The 26525-nt window shown below is 40.5% G+C and overlaps 1 protein-coding gene across 1 annotated transcript in view; it reads left to right on the top strand.

Annotated features, from left to right (window-relative positions):
* The window catches only part of LOC145354573 (CUB and zona pellucida-like domain-containing protein 1), a 40011-nt gene that overhangs the window by 8554 nt on the left and 4932 nt on the right, over positions 1-26525 (top strand). Inside the window, exons 6-17 of the mRNA XM_080206037.1 lie at positions 272-374; positions 2691-2899; positions 3803-3928; positions 5661-5687; positions 6926-6949; positions 7070-7195; positions 16104-16130; positions 17180-17203; positions 17343-17468; positions 22689-22832; positions 23071-23218; positions 25490-25698. Of these exons, the coding sequence (XP_080062163.1) occupies positions 272-374; positions 2691-2899; positions 3803-3928; positions 5661-5687; positions 6926-6949; positions 7070-7195; positions 16104-16130; positions 17180-17203; positions 17343-17468; positions 22689-22832; positions 23071-23218; positions 25490-25698 (1293 nt within the window). The remainder of the gene's footprint in view (positions 1-271; positions 375-2690; positions 2900-3802; positions 3929-5660; positions 5688-6925; positions 6950-7069; positions 7196-16103; positions 16131-17179; positions 17204-17342; positions 17469-22688; positions 22833-23070; positions 23219-25489; positions 25699-26525) is intronic.

Below are 26525 nucleotides of genomic sequence, written 5' to 3'. Positions count from 1 at the left end.
GCAAGATTTAAAAACAATGTACGAGGCAAGTTTTTTTTACACAGAGGGTGGTGGCTGCCTGAAACTCACTGCCAGGGGAAATAGTGGAAGCGGATACAGCAGTGACATTCAAGGGCCGTCTTGACAAATATATGAATAGGCTGGGAATGGAGGGATATGGTCCCAGGAAGGGTAGGGGGTTTTAGTTCAGTCGAGCAGCGTAGTCGGTGCCGGATTGGAGGGACCAAGGACCTGTTCCTGTGCTGTAATTTTCTTTGCTTTTTGTTCTAAGACATCCTGTCAGCCTTCCCACGTACTGTCATTGATAGTCAGTGTATATGGATATCCGATGAAATCAGAATCAGGCTCATCTGTGGTGGCCCACGAGCTAAGCTGTGAGTGCTCACTGTCAAGGCAATCAATAGTGCCAACAAACAGGGTGATTGCTGACTGGTAACTGTGGAACTTTATAGCAACACTGAGTGAATGAATGTTAGGGAAATTCAGAGAAAAGGAAGATTATAATGGAAGGTGAAGTAGGCACAAGTGTCTATACAGCCATTCTTGCTTAGATTTCTTACGTTGAAAAATTGGCAAAGAATAAAAAAAATTGTTATTTTCCAATGCATTGTATCATGTGTACTTACCAATTTTCTTACTGTTAATAGTTGGAACTTGCGGAGGGTATCTTAGTGCTGCCTATGGGTCTATTCTCAGTCCCAAATATCCAAACTCCTATCCACATAATTCACGATGCACGTGGTTTATAAGGCCGGTCAGAAACCAAAGAATCAAGCTGGAATTCAATTACATTGAGTGAGTAAAAATATTTCCACTTTCATGTTTTATTGTGAATGATGACGGGATTATTGACCAGTGTTATTGGATTTACTTCACTTAACGTCAATACTCTTGGGAGATTTGAGAGTACTGTGATGTTGAGTGTCAGAAATTTTAGGCCTCATACTTAAACTGAAATATACCATTCAGAATACAGGTATTCTTAATTTTGTCAACAATATTATAGAAAGCCATTAGGTTGCGCAATAAATAAAACCCATCAAATCAGAGATCTTTCTCTGCTTGGCTGATACTCCTTTGAATAGAAATCAGGGCTGTGATTCTCCCATCGAGACCCACAACTTTTTTGGCAGGTCACGGTGGGAGATGCGCGTCACTGGCCTTGTTCTGGGATTTGTACATATGCTGTGAATGCACATGCATCTCCCAGAACCAAGGACAATCGCCAGTCAGACCACGCTGGGAACCAGTGAGAAGGCAGATTTTATCTTTTTCTCTCTTTTAAAATCATTTTATAATGTCTTTAAATATGTTTATTAGTTCATTATTGGGAACTTACTCGTCCCGATTGAATCTCCCACCCTGCCAGGAGAACCTTATTCCAGTGCAGATTAGACTAGTTCCTCACTTTCAGGGAATTAGTGGGAGAACACGCTGGTATGAAAGGGGGCAATCAAGGCCCCCTGGGGGGGTGTCAGGCAGTAGGGGGTGGTGCTCCCTGGGCATTGGCACAGTGGCAGTGCCAACCTGTGCCCCTGGCATTGCACAAGAGGCAAAGTGCCCATGTCCAGGGGACACCTTAGCACTGCCCATCAAGCATTGGGCAGTGCCAAGGGGGCAGGGCCTATTGTGAGCAGGGCCTATGGGCAATCGGCCAGGTTATGGGTTCCCGCTGCTACTCTGCAGACAGGATTGGCCGAGGATGGAGGGCCGGCAGCAATTGGGTGGGCTGGGGGGTGGGGTGGGGGGTGGTGGTTGGTCTGCCAGCGGGGGCGCCTGACCCCAGTGGAGGGGCATTAGTGGGGGGGAGTCTGCTGGGGTGGGGGATCACCACTACCGCTGTGGGGGTTGGGGGGGTGGGCTGTACATCGAGGCACTCAGGCCCAGAGGGGTGGTCAGGGCTGGCCCTGGAATTGCTGTGTGGAGCCGCGATCAGTCACTGTCATATTGCTGTTTGTAAAAATTTGCTTTTGCAACATGACTGCCACTCTTCTTACATTACAATCATGGCTAGACTTCCAAAGTATCTCATTAGCTGTAAAATGCTTGGAGACACCTAATAGTTGGGAAAGATGCTGTACAAATTCAGATTTTATTTTTAATGTCCAGTGGGGAGATGGTGTTGTAGTAGTAATATCACTAGACTAGTAATCCAGAGGCCAAGGGTAATTCTCGGGCATCGTATGCACAAATACCACCAAAGCAACTAGTGACATTTAAATTCAATACATTATTTTGGAATTTAAAACCAATCTTAGTAATAATGTCCATGAAACTACCACCAATTTTTATTAAACATTTATTAATTCTGGTACACTAATGTGAAGGGGAAATCTGCCATCCTTTCCTGGTCTGACTTACATGTAACTCCAAACCCATAGAAATATTCGTTGACTATTCGTTGTTCTTTGTTCTTTATTAACTGCTCCCTGAAGTGGCTTAACAAGTTACTTAGTTCAAGAGCAAATAGAAATGGGCAACAAATGCTGGCCTTGCCAAAAAAGCACACACCTACAGGAAGAATAAAAATTATAATCAATGTTCTTTGTTTAGTCCTGCAATGTCTTTTAGTGATGCTTAAACATGCAGACATATTTATAATATCTGGTTTATTAAGTAAGTTGATTGTTTTTAAAAGACAATGTATTGTCGCTGCATTCATTTTGAAACTATGATAATTCTTTCAACAGGCTGGAAGTTACATCAAGTTGCTCATATGATTATATTGCAGTATATGATGGCCCATCAACAAATTCAGCTTTGCTTTCTAAATTCTGTTATGGATCTAATCGGATATTTGTATCATCATCGAACAGCATGACAATTTATTTTAGGTCTGATGGCAGTATTACTAGATATGGATTTGCTGCAAACTACTATCTTCTGCCGAATGATGATGGTGAGATTTGTTACACTTCTTATCTCAAAATTGCAATAGCACTTTCAGCCAGAAGAAATGTAGAGAAATTGGAGCTTGGTGTATTTTACATATTTAAATTTTACTTCAAATATCTTTATCCCTATGTTTACTTAAAAATGGAGCCAAAATGTAGATTTCCAACTTACCACCCATGTACAATACTGATCTTGTGGTCAGACAACCATTATAGAAGCTGACTGATATGCATTTCAATTGGTTTCAATCACAACAGGAGTTTTGTACAATGGTGGCAAATTGAAGATCTATCCCACATTTTCAACAGAGCTGTATCATTGTTTGCCTTTGTATGTGAATTTTTCACATAAAACACGTCACAGCTAATCCAATCGACACTCCTCTTGCTGTGAAAAAAAGTCACTTGTATTTAAATTACGTGGGACTAAAATTCAGAATTTTGATAATGTTAATGAAAAATTAGAGCTGTTCACTAAAATATACTTGTTGCTAAAATTTGCAATTAAAAGAATTTCAGTTCATATATTTCAGTTTTTGTTAATACAAATTCAGTTGAAAATATAACTTGAATAAATTCTGCATAGAAAAATTCATGGGCAAAACAATGATGCATTTCAAAAATCTATCATGAGCTGGTCACTCTTAAATGTTGTTCAAAAAGATCAAATGAAATATGAGACTTCCATAGATATGAAAAATATTCTTCTTACTTATTCATTTATGTTTGTCATTTTGACAGTAACATCTATGCCTGCAACATCAGGTATGAAAAATTCCTTCAACCAAATCAATTGTTCTACTTTTAAATGATGAAAGTTCATTACGTTTCTTTGAAAATTTGTAATCAGTAACCTTGTTAACAATCAACACAAGTTCAGATCTAACTTGACATTTATTGTATAACAGGATACAGTGGCTCCTGCAGATACAACTGTGGGGGCTATTCTTCAGATTGTTCCTGTGATTACAACTGTCGATATTATGGTAGCTGTTGTTCTGATTTCTGTGACTACTGCCCTCACATTAACTACGGTAAGAGAACTTTCAAATAAAAGAATGTTTAATGACAGGAATCTTGTTGAAGTGTCAGGGCTGTTGTCTGCCAGTGAGAGTCTACTTTACTGGAAGGTCCAACAAGCAGTGGTATGGCCAATGCGAGACGTACCAGGGAATCCAAACACTTGGGCAGTTGACTCATCTACCGAGAGCTGCCGGCCAGTCAGAGGCTGTCCTGTGCTCGGCAGCACAATGGGGAGACAATGGCAGCTGTCAGAAGGACAGGTGCCCAATGGAGTGACCCTGGCACCACATATGAGCAATGTCAGGAGGTGTGGGTTTTTTTGGCAGGTTTGTGGTCTGGGAAGAGGCATGTGGGGTGGAGGGGGTGGGGGAGGGAGGGGGCATTGAAAATGACAGGGAGTTGTCTCTCAGTGCGCCCGCTACTTATGCCTCATGCAGATATAACTGTGGGGGCTATTCTTCCGATTGTTCCTGTGATTACAACTGTCCACGTTATGGCGACTGTCTGATTTCTGTGATCAGTGTCCTCACGTTAATTCCAGTAAGAGAACTTTCAGATAATTAACTAATGTTTAAATTTATCTTCTTACTTATTCTGCTTAAACTGACGAATGTAAACATAAGAATGGAACATTAGTGAATCAGTGTAGTTGTGTCCAGCTGATGTGAGATTTCGTTCTGCAGTGTGTGTTGTGATCTGTGACTTTACAGACAGGATAGATCTGTGCTGTATTTTTTAGCTGTTAAAACTGGGTCAGTTGAAATGCAGTGTTTGCAAAATGTGTCTTCCTAGATCCCATATTTTCAGCGACATGTAGCAGGCCTGATTTTAGCAAGTGTTGCTCATTAGGAATGTGTGCTGGGAATATGGAGACAGATCGGGACGATGTGTAACATTGATTTGATGCTCACCCTGGCATGTCCAATTTCATCACTCCAGCTCATGTCCTGTCTTTACCTCACACAGCTGGACATGAATTCAGGAGCAGGAAGGATCACCATCAACCTGATATAAAAAATCATCAACTATCTACAGGTTCATGTCAGGGGCAGGGTTGAACTGGATTTTGCTGACTTTGTAGAAACATTGTGAGTTTTCCACTGGTGTTGTAAATTATTGAAGTTTGTAGGGAATTTCCTGGTGAAGGCTTTGGTTTTTACTTCAGCTCAGACCCCTTGCTGTCAGTCATGGGTGATTTATTCATCAACAAACCAAGATTGGCAGAGACTGAGGAGAGGCAGCATAGAGGAGGACAAGATGCTGACAGAGAGGGGGAGGGGCAGATGGGCTCTCCAGACAATGCCTCAGGTCCCAGAGTCTTCAAGGGGACTTACCTCAACCTTTTTGAAGTCCATGGCAGGAATCTTGTTGAGGCATCAGGTCTGTTGTCTGCCAGCTGGAGAGTCAGTGAGAGACCCTCTTGTCCACTTTATAGGAGAGTCCACCAAATCATACACCAATCAGGCAGCAGTTTCAAAGGGTTTCACTCCCTGAATGTGCAGTGGAATGTGACCCACGTTGTATTATATTTCTGGATGGGCATGGGACTGTATATATTGTGTGTTGTTGTGACCGTCTGCAACAGGGTGACTTTTACTGTCCAGTTGTTTGTAGATTGGAACAATACCTGAAGTTAATTATTTCTCTTTTTGTCTTGTGTTATATTAATATTTCTGAGCACGAATGTTAGAAGATTCTTCAAAACGATTGACAAGTAACTAAACTTAATGTATTTCTGTACAGGATACTGCAACGCTTATACAACAGCCCGTGAGTAACATTTCAGTTCAATTTCAGTTAGTTTATCGGTTTCTATATTTGCTGACCATAAATCTGTCAGAACAGTTAATCCCAATGGCTGTACTCAGCAAATTACATCGTTAATTTAGTAAAGTTTTTCTGCTGCTGAGTAAAGCCTCAATAATATCTTTGTAACTATGAGTTCATCCAAATCTCTGCTGTCCATTCTATGTTCGGGAATTACAATTGGCCATTGGATATAGGGATTCAGTGAGACTGTTCTCTCCCTTTATGTCTAAGGGTGATGGGACATTGGCACTTACCAAGAACATTAACCCTCAATCTCGTGTTTGCAGCATCTTTCACAGGAATGGCCCTGTTGGACATCAGAAATGTCCCGTTCGTTCTTCTTCCTACAACGTTCTTTCTTCTCCTAAACATGTTATTAATTTTGAGGCTTGAACAATATAAGAAATATTCTTGTTTTCATGCAATTATTTTTATTATTTTGACAGGGGCAGACTCAGCACAGGCAATAGATATGAAATATATCCTCCAACTAATTTATATTAAGTCCTGTACAGAGGACGTACATTGTTTTTTGTCTATAGGCAAGTAGCATTGGGCATCTTGTCTGCAGCAAGATGTACCTGGCACCTATTCATAAATTCTCCTATTTTCCCCAATGTGTCAGAGAGGGGATTCCATTGTTGTTGCAACTAATGGTGCTAAGGCATGAAAGGAGTAGGAATTTACAAAGAGTGGCACAAAGATACATCAGAGCTGGTCATTCTTTCTTAAATGTTGTTCAAAAAGATCAAATGAAGTTTGAGACTTCCATAGATATGAAAAATATTCTTCTTACTTATGCATTTATTTTTATTATTTTAAGACTACCAGCTCCACCTACATTATCTGGAGTGCAAAATTCCTTCAACCAAATCTATTGTTCTATTTCTGAATGATAAAAGTTCATTAGATTTCTGAGAAAATTTGTAATCAGTAACATTGTATCTTAGATATGAAAAGCATTCTTCTTATTGATGCATTTATTTCAATTTTTTTGATGGCAACAAGTGATTCTGTATTATCTGCTATGGAAAATTCCTTTAACCAAATCTATTCTAATTTTGAATGATAAAAATTCATTAGATTTTTGAGAAAATTTGTAATCAGTAACATTATTCAATAAGATCAAATGAAATTTGTGTCTTAGATATGAAAAGTATTCTTCTTATTGATGCATTTATTTTAATTTTTTTTGACAGCAACAATTTATTCTGTATCATCTGGTATGGAAAATTCCTTTAACCAAATCTATTCTATTTTTGAATGATAAAAATTCATTACATTTCTTCAAAAATTTGTAATCATCACAAGTTCAGATCTAACTTGAATTTATTGCCTGACAGGACGCAATGGCTCATGCAGATACAACTGTTGGGGCTATTCTTCAGATTGTTCCTGTGATTCCAACTGTCAATATTATGGCAGCTGTTGTTCTGATTTCTGCGATTACTGTCCTTATGTTAATTCCGGTAAGAGAACTTTCAGATAATAAACTCATGTTTAAATTTATCTTCTTATTTGTTCTGATTAAAGTGATGAACGTAAACATAAGAATGCAACATTAATAAAGTTTATTGTACATGTTGTGGATCAATGTAGCTGTGTCCAACTGATGTTTGATTTGTTTCTGCAGTGTGTGTTGCGACCTTTGGCTTTATGGACAGGATAGATTTGTGTGTACTGTTTAGATGTTAAAATTGGGTCAGTCCAAAATTCAGAGTTTGCAAAATGTATCTCCCTGGATCCCATATTTTCAGCAATATGTGGCAGGCCTGATTTTGGCTAGTGTATTTGTTGCTCATTAGGAGTATGTGCTGGGAATGTGGAGACAGATCAGGACGACGCTTGGTATGTAGCACTGATTTGATGCTCACCCTGGCACATCTGACCTCATCAATCCAGCTCATGTCATCTCTTAACCTCACATAGCTGGACATGAATTCAGGAACAGGAAGGACCACCCATCAACTTGATAGAAAAGAATCACCAACTACCTACATTTGCCGAACCTGTAGAAATGTTGTGAGTTTTCCACTGGTATTGAAAGTTATTGAAGTTTGCAGGGAGTAGTGTCACACCTGGCGAAGGCCTTGGTTCTCACATCAAGGTTTCAGCTCAGACCCCTTGTTGTCAGTCATGGGTGGTTTATTTACCAACCTTGGCTGGCAGAGATTGAGGAGAGACAGCACAGAGGAGGACAAGATGCTGACAGAGTGGAGGAGGGGCAGATGGGCTCTCCAGACAATGGCCCATGTCCCAGAGTCTTTGAGGGTCAATTTGTTTACTTCAACCTTATTGAAGACTGTGGTAGGAATCTTGTTGAGGCGTTGGGGCTGTTGTCTGCCAGCTGGAGAGCCAGTGAGAGATTTTTTGTCCACTTCATGGGAGAGTCCACTAAATCACCCACCAATCAGGCAGTGGGTTCAAAGGGTTTCACTCCCTGAATGTGTAGGTGACCATTCTCAGCATGTTGTATTTTATTTCTGGATGGGTGCGGTGCTGTATATATTGTGTGTTGTATGTGACAGGCTGGCTGCAACAGGGTGACTATTACTGTCCTATTGTTTATAGATTTAAACAATACCGGATGATAATTATCTCTCTTTTTGTCATGTGTTATATTAATATTTCTGAGTATGAATGGTAGAAGATTATTCTAAAACACTTGACAATGCAACTGAACTGAATGTGTTTCTGTACAGGATACTGCAGTGCTTCTACAACAAACCGTGAGTAACATTTCAATTCACTTTCGATTACTTTATCAGTTTGTATATTTGCTGTCAGATCTATTAGAGCAATTAATCTCAATGGCTATACTCAGCAAATCACTCGGATTTTTGAATCATTGATAGTCACGGGTGCCTGAAAATTGGAGACTAGCAAATGTTGTGCCTTTGTTTAAAAAGGGCTGCAGGGAAAAGCCTGGGGACTACAGGCCAGTGAGCCTCACATCTGTGGTGGGTAAATTGTTGGAAGGTATTTTGAGTGACAGGATCTGCAGGCATTTAGAGATGCAAGGACTGATTAGGGACAGTCAGCATGGCTTGTGAGTGGAAAATCATGTCTCACAAATTTAATTGAGGTTTTTGAAGGGGTAACCAAGAAGGTAGATGAGGGCAGTACAGTTGATGTTGTCTATATGGGCTTTAGCAAGCCCTTTGACAAGGTACCACATGGTATGTTGTTGCATGAATCTCACAGGATCCAGGGTGAGGTATCTAAATGGATACAAAATTGGCTTCTTGACAGAAGCCAGAAGGTGGTTGTAGAGGGTTCTTTTTCAAACTGGAGGCCTATGACGAGCAGTGTGCCTCAGAGATCAATGCTGGGCCCACTGTTATTTATGATAATGATTTGGATGAGAATATAGGAGGCATGGTTAGTAAGTTTGCAGATGACACCAAGATTGGTGGCATAGTGGACAGTGAAGAAAGCTATCTCTAATTGCAACAGGATCTTGATCAAATGGGCCAGTGGTCTGACGAATGGCAGATGGAGTTGAACTTAGACAAATGCAAGGGGTTGCATTTTGGTAGATTGAACCAGGGCAGGACTTACTCAGTTAATGATAGGGCATTGAGATCTAGGGGCACATGTTCATAGCTCCTTGTGGAGTCATGGATGGATAGAATGGTGAAGAAGGCATTTGCAATGCTTGGTTTCATCGATCAGAACATTGAATACAGGAGTTGGGACGTCTTGTTGAAGATGTACAAGACATTGGTAAGGCCACTCTTGGAATACTGTGTGCAATTCTGGTTACCCTATTATAGAAAGGATATTATTAAACTAGAAAGGGTGCAGAAAAGATTTACTAGGATGCTACTGGAACTTGATGGATAGACTGGGATTTCTTTTCTCTGGAACGTAGGAGGCTGAGAGGTGACCTTATAGAGGCCTATAAAATAATGAGGGGCACAGACAAGGTAGATAGTCAATATCTGTTCCCAAAGGTAGGGGAGTCTAAAACCAGAGGGCAGAGGTTTAAGGTGAAAGGGGAAAGGTACAAAAGTGTCCTGAGAGGCAATGTTTTCACATAGAGGGTGGTGAGCATCTGGGACAAGCTGCCAGAGGTAGTAGTAGAGGAGGGAACAACTTTATCTTTTAAAAAGCATTTAGATAGTTGCATTGGTACATGGGTAGAGAGGGATATGGGCCAAATGTGGGCAATTGGGATTAGCTTAGAGGTTTTAAAAAAAGGACAGCATGGACAGGTTGGGCTGAATGGCCTGTTTCCATGCTGTAAACCTCTGTGACTCTATCACATCGTTGACTTGGTAAAGTTTTTTTCTGCTGCCGTCTAAAGCCTGAATAATGTATCTGTAACTGTGAGTTCATCCAAGTCTCTGCTGTCCATTGTCTGTTTGGGAATAACAATTGACTATCAGATATAGGGATTCAGTGAGACTGTTCTCTCTGTTATGTCTAGGGATGATAGGACATTGGCACTGGGCAGCACAGTGGCACAGTTATTAGCACTGCTGCCTCACAATGCCAGGGACCCATGGTTGATTCCTGGCTTCAGTTACTGTATGTGTGGAGTTTGCAAGTTCTCCCCATGTCTGCGTGGATTTCCTCCGGCTGCTCTGGTTTCCTCCCACATTCTGAAAGATGTGCTGGTTAGGTGCATTGATCAGAGCAGAAGGTGGAGTCTGGCAACAAGGGGAATCTCATAGTAACTTCATTGCAGTGTTAATGTAAGCCTTACTTGTGACTAATAAATAAACTGAAACTGAACTTACCGAGAATGTTAACCCTCAGCCAGCGTTTGTGGCATCTTTGACAGGAACAACCCTGATGGACATCAGAAATGTCCTGTTCACTCTTCTTTCTTAAATCCAAATTCTTAAATTTGAACATATATAAGAAATATTCTTGTTTTTATTCAATTCTTTTTATTATTTTGACATGGGCACACTCAGCACAGGCAATAAATATGAAAAATATTCCCCAAGTAATTTACATTAAATCCTGTCCAGAGGACAGACATTGTTTTTTGTCTATAGGCAGGTAGCACAGAGCATCTTTTCTGCAGCAAGTTGTACCTGGCATCTGTTCATAGATTCTCCAATTCGCCCCAATATGTCAGAGAGCTGATTCCATTGTTGCTGCCCCCAGTGGTGCTCAGGAACAAAAGGTATAGGAATTCACAACGAGTGGCACAAAGATATTTCAGAGCTGGTCATTCTTTCTCATATGTTTTACAAAAGATCAAATGAAGTTTGAGACTTCCACAGGTATCAAAAATATTTTCTTCCTACTTATGCGTTTATTTTTATTATTTTGACACTACCAGCTCCGTCTACGATATCAGGTATGTAAAATTCCTTCAGCCAAATCTATTGTTCTATTTTTGAATGATAAAAGTTCATTACATTTCTTAGAAAATTTGTAATCAGTAACATTGTCAACATTCAACACAAGTTCATATCTAACTTGTCATTTACTATATAACAGGATACAGTGGCTCATGCAGATACAACTGTGGGGGCTATTCTTCCGATTGTTCCTGTGATTACAGCTGTCAATATTATGGCAACTGTTGTTCTGATTTCTGTGATTACTGCCCTTACATTAATTACGGTAAGATAACTTTCGGATAATAAACTAATGTTTAAAATTATCTTCTTATTTATTCAGATTGAAGTGACAAATGTAAACATAAAAATGGAATATTAGTAAAGTTTATTGTTCACATTTTGAATCAGTGTAGCTGTTTGCAGCTAATGAGAGATTTGTTTCTTCAGTGTGTGATGTGATCTGTGCCTTTGTGGACAGGATGGACTTGCACTGTACTTTCTTAATGTTAAAACTGGGTCAGTCAAAACACAGAGTTTGCAAAATGTTTCACCCTGGATTTCATATTTTCAGCGAAATGTGGCAGACCTGATTTTGGCTAGTGTATTTGTCGCTCATTAGGAGTGCTGGGAGTATGGAGACAGACTGGGACGATGCTCGGTGTGTAACATTGATTTGACACTCACCCTGGCACATCCAACCTCATCACTCCAGCTCATGTCCTCTCTAAACCTCACATGGCTGGACATGAATTCAGGAAAAAGTCTGACAACACCAGGTTTTAGTCCAACTGATTTATTAGCATGTGAGTATTATCAAATAAATCGGTTGGACTAAAACCTGGTGTTGTCAGACTTTTTACTGTGTTTACGCCAGTCCAACGCCGGCATACCCACATCATGAATTCAGGAGCAGGAAGGGCCACCCATCAACATGATATAAAAGAATCACCAGCTTCCTCCATGTTTATGTCATGTTCAGGGTTGAACTGGCATTTGCTGAATTTATAGAAATGCTGTGAGTTTTCCACTGGTATTGAAAGTTATTGAAGTTTGCAATGAGTTGTGTCACACCTGGTGTAGACCTTGTCCTTGATCTTGAAGACCTTGAAGACCTTCACCACTTCAAGGTTTCAGCTCAGACTCTTTACTGTCAGTCTTTGGTGATTTATTTAGAACAAAGAACAGTACATCACGGGACCAGACCCTTCTGCCCACTAAGCCTATGCCAGTCATGTTGACCTCCCTAGATCAACGGTTTGTTTTGCTTTATACCCTGCCTGTTCATGTGGCAATCCAGATAAGTCTTAAATGTGGCTAATGTATCTGCCTCAACCACCTCACTTGGTAGTGCATTCCAGGCCCCCAGTACTCTCTGTATAAAAGACTTCCATCACACATTTTCACTGAACCCTTCCCCTCTCACCTTGAACTTGTGCCCCCTTGTAATTGTTCCTCCCTGGGAAAAAGCTTCCAAGTGTTCACCCTATCTATACTTCTCATAATTTTATAAATTTCTATCAGGTCGCCCCTGAGCCTCTGTTTTTCCACAATCCCAGTTCATTCATTCTCTCCTTTTAGCTAATATTCTCCATACCAGGCAATATCCTGTTAAACCTTTTTTGTACTCCCTTCAAAACCACCACATCCTTCTGGTAGTGTGTTGATCTGAATTGGACACAAGCCTAACCAACATATTTATAACTGTAACATAATTTGCCTATTTTTATCCTCGATGCCCCAGCAAGCATGCCATATTCTTTCTTCACCACCTTTTCCACCTGGGCTGCCACTTTTAAGGATCTGGGGACCTGTACTCCAGATCTCTCTGTGTGACTATGCTCCTGATTGTTCTGCCATTTAGTTTATAGCTCCCATCTGCATCATTACCTCGCATTTGTCCAGATTAAATTCCATCTGCCATTCCTCCGCCCAATTTTCCAGCCTATCTATATCCTACTGGATTCTCTGGCAATCTTTATCACTATCCATAACTCCAGCAATCTTAGTATCATCCACAACTTGTTAATCAGACCAGTTACATTTTCTTCCAAGTCATTTATGTATATTACAAACAAGAGAGGTCCCAGCACTGATCCCTGAGGAACACTACTAGTTACAGACCTCCATTCAGAAAATTATCCTTACACCGCTACCCTCTATCTTCCATGGCCAAGCTAGGTCTAATCCATTTAGCTAGTTCACCCTTGACCCCATGTGATTTAACCTTTTGTACCATCCTACCATGAGGAACCTTGTCAAATGCTTTACTAAAGTCCATGTAGGCAACACCCACAGCAATTTCCCTCGTCAGTCATTTTTGTCACTTCCTCAAAAAACTCAACCAAATTAAAGAGACATGACACCCCTCGTACAAACCCAGGCTGTCTGTCAGAAATCAGATCATTCAGTTCTAAACGTATATCAATCCTATCCCGAAGAATCTTCTCCAACAATTTCACTATCACTGACGTCAAGCTCACTGGCCTATAATTATCCGGGTTGTCTTGCTACCTTTCTTAAATAATGGGGCAACTTTGGCTATCTTCCAGTCTTCTGGGACCTCACCTGTGGCCAACAAGGAAACAAAGGTTTCTGATAGAGGCCCGGCAATTTTCTTGCTTGTCTCCTTCAATAATCTGGAATAGATGCCACCTGGCCCTGAAGATTTGTCTACTTTAATGCTTTTTAATACACCTAACACTTCCTCCCCTGTAATGGTGACTTGCTCTAGAGGGTTTACTTACCCCTCTGAGACACAATCAATCAGCATGGCCCTCTTATTTGTGAATACTGATGCAAAGTACTCATTAAGGATCATAGCCATTTCCTTCGGTTCTACATGTAATTTCCCTCCTTTGTCTTTGAGTGGACCAACAGTTTCTCTAGCCATCTTCTTGCATATGTATAAAATGCCTTAGGATTCTTCTTAATGCTGCCTGCCAAGAACATTTCATGACCTCTTTTTGTCCTCTCAGCTCCCTGTCTGAGTTATTTTCTACTTTCTCTGTATTCTTCAGGTGCTTAATCTGTTTTGAATTGTCTAGACCTTATGTATATATCTTTTTTTCTTTCTGATTAGACTTACAATTTCCCTGGTCATCCACTGTTCCCAAATCCTACTTTTCCTAACCTTCCTTTTCGCAGGCACCTGTCCTACATTCTGATCAACTGTTCCTTAAAAGAGTTCCACATGCCAGTTGTAGATTTATCCTCAAACATTCTCTTGCAAGCAATATCCTCCGAATCCTGCCTAATCTGGTTGTAGTTAGTCTTTCCGCAGTTAGGACAACACTAGCCCATTTCCTTGAGTAACCAAAAACATATGGAATTGTGGTCACTTGTTCATCACATGTTCGCCCACTGCAACTTTGATGACCTGGCTGGGCTCATTCCCTAATACTAGGTCCAGTATAGCCCCCTCTCTAATTGGACTAGCTACATACAGTTACAAAAATCTTCCTAGATACACTTAACAAACTCCTCACCATCCTGACCCTTAGCCGTAAGGGATTTCTAGTCAATATGAGGAAGATGAAAAACTCCCACTCCAACAACCCTATTATTTCTACATCTGTCCAAAATCTGCTTACATATCCCTTCTTTAACTTCCCGTGGGCTGTTGGGAGACCTGCAGTGTATGCCCATCATAGTCACTGCCTCCTTCCTGTTTCTGAGCTCTACCCACAATGCCTTGTTACATGATTCTTCCAAGTGTCCTCTCTCTGTACATCTGTAATATGTTTCCTAACCAGTACTTTAACTCCCTCACCTCTCTTGCTTTCTCCTCTATCTTGCCCAAAATACTAATTTCCCGGAATATTTAGCTGCCAGTACTGATTCCTTTTTTAACCAAGTCTCTGTTACCACATGCACATCCAAATTCTGTGCATGAATCAAGATTCTAAGTTCATTTCACTTGCCCGCTATACTCCTTGCATTGAAGCAGATGCACTCCAGACCTCTAGGCCCACTGAGTTCAACCTCCCCCAACCTGCTCTTCCTCTGAGCTAGCCTGACCTTGGTCCCATGCTCATCACCAGTCTCATCACACTTGCTGACCGACTCTTCTGATTCCCACCCCCCAGTCACATTAGTTTAAATCCACCTGAAGCACAATAGGAAACCTCCCAGCCAGGAAATTGTTGTCCCTCCAGTTCCGGTGTAACCCACCCTTCTTGTACAGGCCCCACCTTTCCTTGAAGACGTTCAAATGATCCAAAAATCTGAAGCCTTTCCTCCTGCACCAGTTCTTTATCCACATGTTCAACTGCACTTTTGCCTTGTTCTTGCCTCACTAGCACAAGCCATGGGAGTAATCCTGAGATTACTACCCTAGGGGTCCTGCTTTTTAATCTTTTACCTAATTCCCTAAATTGCCATTGCAGAACTTCGCTACTCTTTTTGCCTCTCTCATTTGTGCCAATGTGAACAATAACATCTGATCTCCCTCCTGTTTTAGGGTTCTTTGTACCTGCTCAGAAAAAAGTCCCAGCCTGTCCCAATAACTCAGTCCCTTGAGTCCTGGTAACATCCCTGTAAATCTCTTCTGCAAATTTGGCCGGCAGACATTGAGGAGAGGCAGCACAGAACAGGACAAGCTGCTCACAGAGAGGAGGAGGGGTTTGATGGGCTCTCCAGACAATGTCTCATGTCCCAGAGTCTTCAAGGCGCAATTAACTTACCTCAACTTTATGGACCGCAGTGGCAGGAACCTTGTTGATGTGTCAGGACTATTGTCTGTCAGTGAGAGACGCTTTTGTCCAATTTATGGGAGAGTCTGCCAAATCACACGCCAATCAGGCAGCAGTTTCAAAGGGATTCACTCCCTGAATGTGCAGTGGAATGTGACCATTCTCAGAATGTTGTATTTTATTTCTGCGTTGTGTGTTGTATGTGACAGGCTGGCTGCAACAGGGTGACTATTACTGTCCTATTGTTTGTAGATTTGACCGATACCAGATGTTAATTATTTCTCTTTTTGTCATGTGTTATATTAATATTTCTGAGTATGAATGGTAGAAGATTCTTCAAAAACACTTGACATTGCAACTGAACTGAATGTGTTTCTGTACAGGATACTGCAGTGCTTATACAACAACCCGTGAGTAACATTTCAATTCATTTTCAGTTACTTTATCAGTTTGTATATTTGCTGACCATAGATCTGTCAGAACAATTAATCTCAAAGGCTGTACTCGTTAGTTTGATAAAGATTTTCTCTGCTGCCATCTAAAGCTTGAATAATATCGCTGCAATCGTGAGTTCATCCAAATCTCTGCTGCCCATTCTCCATGTGGGAGTTACAATTGACCATTGGATATAGGGATTCAGTGAGACTGTTCTCTCCGTTATGTCTAAGGGTGATGGGACATTGGCACTTACCAAGAACATTAACCCTCAGCCTGTGTTTGCAGCACCTTTGACAGGAATGACCCTGATGGACATCGGAAATGTCCCGTTCACTCTTCTTTCCTAAATCCTGCTCCTGAACACCATATGAAGTTTGAGGCTTGAACAAATATAAGAAATATTTTTTGTTTTTATGCAATTCTTTTTATTATTTTGACACAGGCAGAGTCTGCACAGGCAAAACATATGAAAAATATCCGCCAGATAATTTACATTAAGTCCTGTCCAGTGGACAGACATTTTTGTTTTTTATCTATAGGCAGGTAGCACAGAGCATCTTTTTTGCAGCAAGATGTACCTGGCATCTGTTCACAGATTCTCCTATTCGCACAACATGTCAGAGAGGGGATTCCATCATTGCTAATCCCCAATGATGCTAAGGAATGAAAGGAATAGGAATTTGCAATAAGTGGCACAAAGATATATCAGAGCTGGTCATTCTTTCTTAAATGTTGTTGAATAAGTTCAAATGACATTTGAGACTTCCATAGATATGAAAAATATTCTTCTTACTTATGATTTATTTTTATTATTTTGACATTACCACTTCCACATGCATTATCTGGAGTGCAAAATTCCTTTAAACAAATCTATTGTTCTATTTTTGAATGATAAAAGTTCATTAGATTTTTGAGAAAATTTGTAATCAGTAACATTATTCAATAAGATCAAATGAAGTTTGTATCTTAGATATGAAAAGTATTCTTCTTATTGATGCATTTATTTTAATTTTTTTGACAGCAACAACTGATTCTGTATCATCTGGTATGGAAAATTCCTTTTACCAAATCTATTCTATTTTTGGATGATAAAAGTTCATTACATTTCTTAGAAAATTTGTAATCAGTAACCTTGTCAACATTCAACGCAAGCTCCGATCTAACTTGAATTTACTGTCTAATAGGACGCAATGGCTCATGCAGATACAACTGTTGGGGCTATTCTTCAAATTGTTCCTGTGATTCCAACTGTCAATATTACGGCAACTGTTGTTCTGATTTCTGCGATTACTGTCCTTATGTTAATTCCGGTAAGAGAACTTTCAGATAATAAACTCATGTTTAAATTTATCTTCTTATTTGTTCTGATTAAAGTGATGAACGTAAACATAAGAATGGAACATTAATAAAGTTTATTGTTCATGTTGTGGATCAATGTAGCTGTGTCCAACTGATGTTTGATTTGTTTCTGCAGTGTGTGTTGTGACCTTTGGCTTTATGGACAGGATAGATTTGTGTGTACTGTTTAGATGTTAAAGTTGGGTCAGTCCGAAATTCAGAGTTTGCAAAATGTGTCTCCCTGGATCCCACATTTTCAGCAATATGTGGCAGGCCTGATTTTGGCTAGTGTATTTGTTGCTCATTAGGAGTATGTGCTGGGAATGTGGAGACAGATCAGGACGATGCTTGGTATGTAGCACTGATTTGATGCTCACCCTGGCACATCCAACCTCATCAATCCAGCTCATGTCGTCTCTTAACCTCACATAGCTGGACATGAATTCAGGAACAGGAAGGACCACCCATCAACTTGATAGAAAAGAATCACCAACTGCCTACATGTTCATGTCAGGTTCAGGGCTGAACTGGCATTTGCTGAATCTGTAGAAATGTTGTGAGTTTTCCACTGGTATTGAAAGTTATTGAAGTTTGCAGGGAGTAGTGTCACACCTGGTGAAGGCCTTGGTTCTCACATCAAGGTTTCAGCTCAGACCCCTTGTTGTCAGTCATGGGTGGTTTATTTACCAACCTTGGCTGGCAGAGATTGAGGAGAGACAGCACAGAGGAGGACAAGATGCTGACAGAGTGGAGGAGGGGCAGATGGGCTCTCCAGACAATGGCCCATGTCCCAGACTCTTTGAGGGTCAATTTGTTTACTTCAACCTTTTGAAGTCCGTAGTAGGAATCTTGTTGAGGCGTTGGGGCTGTTGTCTGCCAGCTGGAGAGCCAGTGAGAGATTTTTTGTCCACTTCATGGGAGAGTCCACTAAATCACCCACCAATCAGGCAGTGGTTTCAAAGGGTTTCACTCCCTGAATGTGTAGGTGACCATTCTCAGCATGTTGTATTTTATTTCTGGATGGGCGCGGTGCTGTATATATTGTGTGTTGTATGTGACAGGCTGGCTGCAACAGGGTGACTATTACTGTCCTATTGTTTATAGATTTAAACAATACCGGATGTTAATTATCTTTCTTTTTGTCATGTGTTATATTAATATTTCTGAGTATGAATGGTAGAAGATTATTCTAAAACACTTGACAATGCAACTGAACTGAATGTGTTTCTGTACAGGATACTGCAGTGCTTATACAACAACCCGTGAGTAACATTTCAATTCATTTTCAGTTACTTTATCAGTTTGTATATTTGCTGACCATAGATCTGTCAGAACAATTAATCCCAATGGCTGTACTCAGCAAATCACATTGTTGATTTGGTAAAGTTTTTTTCTACAGCCGTTTAAAGCCTCAATAATATCCCTGCAACCGTAAGTTCATCCAAATCTCTGCTGTCCATTCTCCATTTGGGAGATACAATTGACCATTGGATATAGGGATTAAGTGAGACTGTTCTTTCCATTATGTTTATGGATGATGGGACATTGGCACTTACCAAGAACATTAACCCTCAGCCCGTGTTTGCAGCAGCTTTCACAAGAATGACGCTGATGGACATCGGAAATGGCCTGTTCACTTTTCTATCTTTAGTCCTTATTCCTTAATCAAATGAAGTTTTACGTTTGAATAGATATAAAAATGTTCTTGTTGCTTCTGCATTGATTTTTATTATTTTCACTGGGACTAGTAAAACTACATTAACAGCCACGGAATCAACCTTCAAGGACACATATTCATCTACTTCTGAACAATTGAACTTATTTACATTTCTTTGATAATTATGATCTTCAATGATTTTACAGTGAATGTAACGGCTGCACGAGAAGAAGTAGGTTAGACCAGGCCATTTGGCCCATCAAACCTGCTCCTGAATTCAGTGAGATCATGGTTGGTCTGATTGTGACCAAAACTCCATTTTCCTCTCTCTTGACTCCCTTGTCGATCAAAAATCTGTCCCACTGCGCCTTGACTATGATCAATGAGCCATCATCCTCTGCTCACGGCAATGGACAATTTCACAGATTAATAACCCTCTGAGAGGAGAAATTCCAATCATCATTTTAAATTATTTTGATAGGGTGAAAAATACAGTTATTTGGCTGCAGTGTACTTCAATCTTGAGAAAACCAGACATTGGCTCTTGTAATGGAATTTTCCTATTCTGCCTGCCACAGCAATTGTAGCAGGCGGGACACGGACTGTACAAAGGTTATTCCAGTCTTAGAATGAGCGTAGCTGGCAAATCCTGCCTTTGGACATTCAGACAAGGCCTTTATTATGAATTATAGTACAGACTGGCCCTAGTGCTCCAACCAGTGGTATATCAGGAAGAGCTTTGTTTCAAAATTTGTACAGATAGTTACAGCTGAAACCCAGTTATGAGAAATTTGCATATACCAATCAAAAGATGTACATTTGCACGTGGGTTATCTTTTTCCACTCCCAGTTATCGATTAGGTTTACATCATGCCTAAGGTGTGAACACAATTGACCAATTATGACATGTGCCCATCTACTTTATTACAATAATATGCAATCAGTGTAATGGTTTGTACATTATATGTGGTCTGATTTACTACTGGCTCCAATGGGCTTTTAACATAACAATTTATATCTGGCTTGTAGACATCAGTTACACTCCCTTGTCCAGTTTTCCCAGTACTTTATGAAGTGTTGCCTCCCTAAGTTATCATTAGATGATTTAGCTGTCAGTGTAGATGGTGGAAAACTCCACATTGTTTTTCACAGATCTTGAGATCTAACAGCTGTGAAATCCTGCCTGAGAACTAGCCCCTGGCTGATTGTGTCCTTAGGGTTCTTCCTTGCAGCTAACAGCACACTTCTCGCAGATTCAACTGAAGATTGTCAAACCCTCTAAGTAAATAGTGGAGGTGAAAAACATATACTGGAGTTTTAAACTAACTTTTTTGATATAACATCCATATAACCTGCTACACCCTTTTCACTTTCATAGAGAAAGATCAGCATGCGTTGGCGATCTCTAATTGCCCTTGAGAAAGTAGTGGTGAATCTCTTTATCAAAGCCCTGGTGTAGGCCCACCTACAATGCTGATGGGAAGGGTGTTCTGGAATTTCTAACCCAATGACATCAAAGGAATGGTGATATTGATCCAAATCAAGATAGTGTGTGTGTCTTAGAGGGGAATTTGCAGCTGGTGGTGTTCCCATCCATTTGTTGCCTTTGTCCTTCTGGGTGGTCTAAGCCTACGAGACAGAGTTGCTGAACAAAGAGTCTCGCTGTTAAAGCTTTTCACCTTGCACTCATCAGGACCAGTTTGCAAGAATATCAATTCTAAAGGGAACAATAATTTATACTATCTGAGAAGAGACTGGTGATTGGTTAGCAAGTGGGCTATAATTAGTAGAATTGATATTGTTGCGAACCTATAATGATGGGTGCAAGACAAAAAAACCTTGGACAGCTTAACTCTTCTCAACAATACTGAAGTTCTGTACCACAAAAAGGCTACAAAATGAAATGTATGATGTCTTGGACAGGAGACAGGGGTCACTTCTTCATTCAGAGTCATGACGAGGTTCAATTCATTTCCAGAATCTACATCAATATTCAAGATCAGTTGACAGGTAGAAATGGGGATGAAGAGATATGATAACAAAGTGTAAATATGAATAGATTTATTTACCCCCATAGTAGGTAAATATTGCCATGGGCTTCTGGGGATGAAGTGTCTGTTTGCCATTTTCTGATTTGTCTGCATTACATCTGTTATCCATTTTAGAAATATGTTATCATTATTTGTTTATGGTTAACTGAATCATTTTCCTAATTATAATCTGTACCTTTCAAAAATTCTTTTTCAGCACAACCAGGTAACTATTTTTAAATATCCCTCATCTTTTTCTTTAAGCTTAAACTTCAGACCAAAGGGATCCCAAATATAGATATATTACAGCTGAGTTCTGAGCAATTTTATTCTTGCTTCAATATTTTTCCTTCCAAACCTCTTGTCATGAGCTCCCATTTCATGAACATTGTGATTATGCTTGGGTATATTGGTTATGTACAGTCCAGCAACCATCTGCTACTTCACCACGTTATCACTCTTCATGTATAACCCTGAGGTTTGTGGCTGAGCTGACAACAATGGAGCCAATATTGACAAAGAGTTGACTCAACTGTGCAGTCAAAATTTGACATTAGTGTAAAAAGATTACATTTTCCTTTATTTTTCATTCTCGGGATTTGAGCGTCGCTGGCTAGACCAACATTCATTGCTGATCCCTAATTGTCCTTAAGAAGGTGGTGGTGAACTGCCTTCTGGAACCGCTGCAGTCCGTGTGGTGTAGGTATATACACAGTGATTATTTTGGAAGGTCTAATACAGATAGGAAATATACAGTAAATGGCAGAACCATTAAGAGTGTTGATAAGCAGATGGACCTGGGTGTACAAGTACACAGGTCACTGAAAGTGGCAACGCATGTGAAGAAGGTAGTCAAGAAGGCATACAGCATGCTTGCCTTCATTGGCCGGGGAATTGACTTTAAAAATTGGCAAGTCATGTTGCAGCTTTATAGAACGTTATTTGGGCTGCACTTGGAGTATAGTGTTCAATTCTGGTTGCTGCACTACCAGAATGATGTGGAGGCTTTGGAGAAGGTACAGAAAAGATTTACCAGGCTGTTGCCTGGTGTGGAGCGCATTAGCTATGAGGAGAAGTTGGAGAACCTTGCTTTGTTCTCCCTGGAATAATGGAGGTTGAGGGGTGCCCTGATGGAAGTCTACAAGATTATGATGAGCATGGAAGAATGGATAGTCAAAAGCTTTTTCCCAGGGTAGGAGAGTCAATTACTTGGGGACATAGTTTTAAGGTGCGAGGGATAAGTTTTAAAGGAGATGTACGAGGCAAAGTTTTTACCCAGAGAATGGTGTGTGCCTGGAACTTGCTGCTGGGGAAGGTAGTGGAAGCAGATACAACAGTCACTTTTAAGGGGCATCTTGAAAAATACATGAATAGGATAGGAATAGAGGGATATTGTCCCAGGAAGGATAGGGATTTTAGTTCAGTTGGGCAGCTTGGTTGGTGTAGGCTTGGAGGGCTGAATGGCCTATTCCTGTACTATAATTTTCTTTGTTCTTTGTTCTAAGACATACGCTCAGGCTTCCCATGTAATGTCATTGGTAGCCAGTATGTACGGACATCCGATGAAATCAGAATCAAGCTCATCTGTGATAGCCCACGAGCTAAGCCTTCAGCACTCACTGTCAAGGCAATCAAAATGACAAAACATGGTGATTGGTGACTGGTAGCTGTGGAAATTTATAGCAACAATGAAATGGGAGATTCTAAGAAATGAAGATTATCCATGCTTATAATGGACGGTGAAGCAGGCGCGAGTATCTATATGGCCACTCCTGCTTAGATTTCTTATGTTCAGGAAAATTGGCAAGGAATAAAAAAAACAAATTGATTGTTATTTTCCAAATGCATTGTACTACATGAACTTATCAATTTCCTTATTCTTAATAGTTGGATCTTGCGGAGGGTACCTTGACTCTGTCTATGGGTCAGTTCTCAGTCCCAATTATCCACACTACTATCCAAATGATGCACAATGCATGTGGTTTATAAGAGCGGACAGAAACCAAAAAATCAAGCTGGAATTCAGTGACATCGAGTGAGTAAAAATATTTCCACTTTCATGTTTTAATGTGAAGGATGATGAGATTATTGACCAGTGTTATTGGATTCACTTCACTTAACATCATTACTTTTGGGAGATTTGGGAGTAATGTGATGTTGAGTGTCAGAAATTTTAGGCCTCATACTTAAACTGAAATATACTGTTCAGAAAACAGGTATTCTGTATTTTGTCAGCAATATTATAGGAAGCTGTTAGGTTGCATAATGAAATAAAACCCATCAGATCAGAGATCTTTCTTCGTCTGGCTGACACTCCTTTGAATGGAAATCAAGGCTCTGATTCTCCCATTGCGACCTGAACTTTTCTGGGTGGTCACGATGGGAGATGAGCATCGCCGGCCTTGTTCCAGGATTTGCGCATGCGCTGGGAACACACATAAATCTCCTAGAGTTGTCGAATAGTCGCCGGTCAGACCATGCTGGAAACTGATGGGAAGGCAGGTAAGCAATTTAAATCTTTTAAAAATGTATTTTAAACATATTTATTAGTTCATTATCAGGAATTTACCAATCCTGATGGAATTTCCCACCCCATCAGGAGTACTTCATTCTGCTGGGGTTCAGACTAGCTCCCCACGTTTGGGGAACTATTGGGAGACCATACTAGAATGAAGGGGGGGGCAATCGGGACCTCGCCCCCCCCCCATGGGGTCGGGTAGTGGTGCCCCCTGGGCATGGGCATCCTATCATTGCCAGTCTGTGCCCTGGCAAAGCCCATTGGGCAGTGTCAAGGGGGTGGGTCCTATTGTGGAGATTGCCTAGGGGCAATTGGTGGGATTGGAGGATCCCGCTGGCACTCTGTAGACAGGATTGATCTGGGGTAGAAGGAGAGCAGCAATTGGGGCGGGCCGCGGAGGTGGTCTGCCAGGATGAGGGGGGCTTTGACCATGGGGGGGAATCAGCGCAGAGGGATTTGCTGGAGCGTGGGGGATGGGGGGATCACCACTATTGGGGGGTTTGGGCTGTATATTGGGGTGCTCCAAGATGGGAGGGGGACAGTCAGGGCTGGCCTGGGAATTGCTGTGGGGACCGCGATCAGTCCCTGGGGGTTGCTGGAGGGGCAGCATTGTGGGGAGCAATTGAGCTGGCCAGCAAACATGGAGATTGGAGCCACTGTGCATGCAATGATTCCAGAACTGTCAGACTCCAGAGCGAATAGGCCCTGCTCCACCTGCCCCCCCACCCCCGCACGAGTTTTTAATAATATTCACCATTGGGACTTCTTCAGTGCACTAAGTGGGGATGTTCAGGTGAGAAGCTGATCTGACAAAATAGTCAGGTTCCAGAACAATTTTCCCACCAATTCAGCACTTTTGGGAGAATTGCGGCCCAACTTTCAACTGTTGGAAAATTTACTCATGATCAGGAGCCAGTGTAAGACAGTGTGATTAATTCATTCTTGTGTGCTTTGCGTGAAGGAAGTTCCATGGAGCTAGCTCAAAGAAATAAAAGGGAGTTATCCCTGGTGCCCCAGCCAATCCTGCAATCAACATTACATAAACAGATTATCTGGTCATTATCATACTGCTGTTTGTGAAAATTTGCTTTTGCAACATGACTGCCACTCTTATTACTTTGCAATCATGGCTAGATTTCCAAAGTATCTCATTGGCTGTAAAATGCTTTGAGACACCTGGTGGTTATGAAAGGTGCAATATAAATTCAGATTTTATTTTTACGTATCTAGTGGGGAGATGGTGTTGTAGTAGTAATGTCACCAGACAAGTAATCCAGAGACCAGGGGTAATTCTCGGGCATCGTATACACAAATACCGCTGTAGCAACTAGTAACATTTAAGTTCAATACATCATTCTGGAACTTAAAACCAATCTTATTAATGATGTCCATGAAACCATCGTCAATTTTTATTAAACATTCATTAATTCTGGTTCACTAATGTCCGATACAAAGGGAAATCTGCCATCTTTTCCTAGTCTGGCTTACATGTGACTCCAGACCCATAGAAATGTTGGTTGTCTGTTAATTGCCCCCTGAAGTGGCTTTAGAAGTTACTCAGTTCAAGGGCAAATAGGAATGGGCAACAAATACTGACCTTGCACACATCTACAGGAAGAATAAAAACTATAATCAATATTCTTTGTTTAGTCCTGCAATGTCTTTTAGTGATGCTTAAATATGCAGACATATTTATAATATCTGGTTTATGAAGTAAGTTGATTTCTTTAAAAAGACCAATGGATTGTCGCTGCATTCATTTTGAAATTATGATAATTGTTTCAACAGGCTGGAAGCTACATCAAGTTGCTCATATGATTACATTGCAATATATGATGGGCCATCAACAAATTCGGTTTTGCTTTCTAAATTCTGTTATGGATCAGATCGGACATTTGTATCATCATCGAACAGTATGACAATTTATTTTAGAACTGATGGCAGTATTACTAGACGTGGGTTTGCTGCAAACTACTATGTTCTGCCGAATGATGACGGTGAGATTCGTTACACTTCTTGTCCCAAAATTGCAATGCACTTTCGGCTAGAAGAAATGTAGAGAAACTGGGGCTTGGTGTACTTTGCAAATTTAAATTTCAGTTCAAAAATCTTTATCTGTATGTCCATTAGATATAGAGCCAAAATGTAGATTTCCAATTTACCACCCATGTACAATGCTGCTCTTGCAGTCAGAAAACCATTATAGAATCTGACTGATGTGAATTTTCCATTGATTTCAATCACAACAGGAGTTTATACAGTGGCAACAAGTTGAAAATCTATCCCATCTTTTCAAAGTAGCTGTTTCATTGTTTGTCTTTTATTTTGAACCCTATTCACATAAAACATGTCACAGTTAATCCAACCAACACTCCTCTTGCTGTGAGAGGAAAGTCACTTGTATTTACGTTACCTACATCTGAAATTCTGAACTTTGGTAACGTTATTGAAAAATTAACTAGTACTAAAATATACTTGTTGCTAAAATTTGCAATTAAAAAAAAATTTCAGTTCATATACTTCAGTTTTTGTTAATACAAATTCAGTTGAAAATATAACATGAATAAATTCTGCATAGAAAAATTCATGGGCAATACTCTGCTAGAGTTTTGAAATGATGCATCATCCTCCGGCAGTCATTTTATTTTTTAAAGGAAGATAAACTCCTCCTCCACGTGAAGGTTGTTTCATTCCAATGTATTCTCAGAGTTAGAAACAGTGGTAGAACACAGGCCTCAATAACTTGAGTTCCAATCGTGTACTGTCAAATGGTACCGATGATTGACCAAGAATGTTCCGATCCCTACAAAGACCCATAAACTTT

This window comes from Carcharhinus amblyrhynchos, chromosome 17 (assembly GCF_965287045.1).
Source record: "Carcharhinus amblyrhynchos chromosome 17, sCarAmb.v2.hapA, whole genome shotgun sequence".
Classification (NCBI taxonomy): domain Eukaryota; kingdom Metazoa; phylum Chordata; class Chondrichthyes; order Carcharhiniformes; family Carcharhinidae; genus Carcharhinus; species Carcharhinus amblyrhynchos.
Note: the sequence above shows the minus strand (reverse complement) of the source record. Positions and strands in the feature narration are given on the sequence as shown.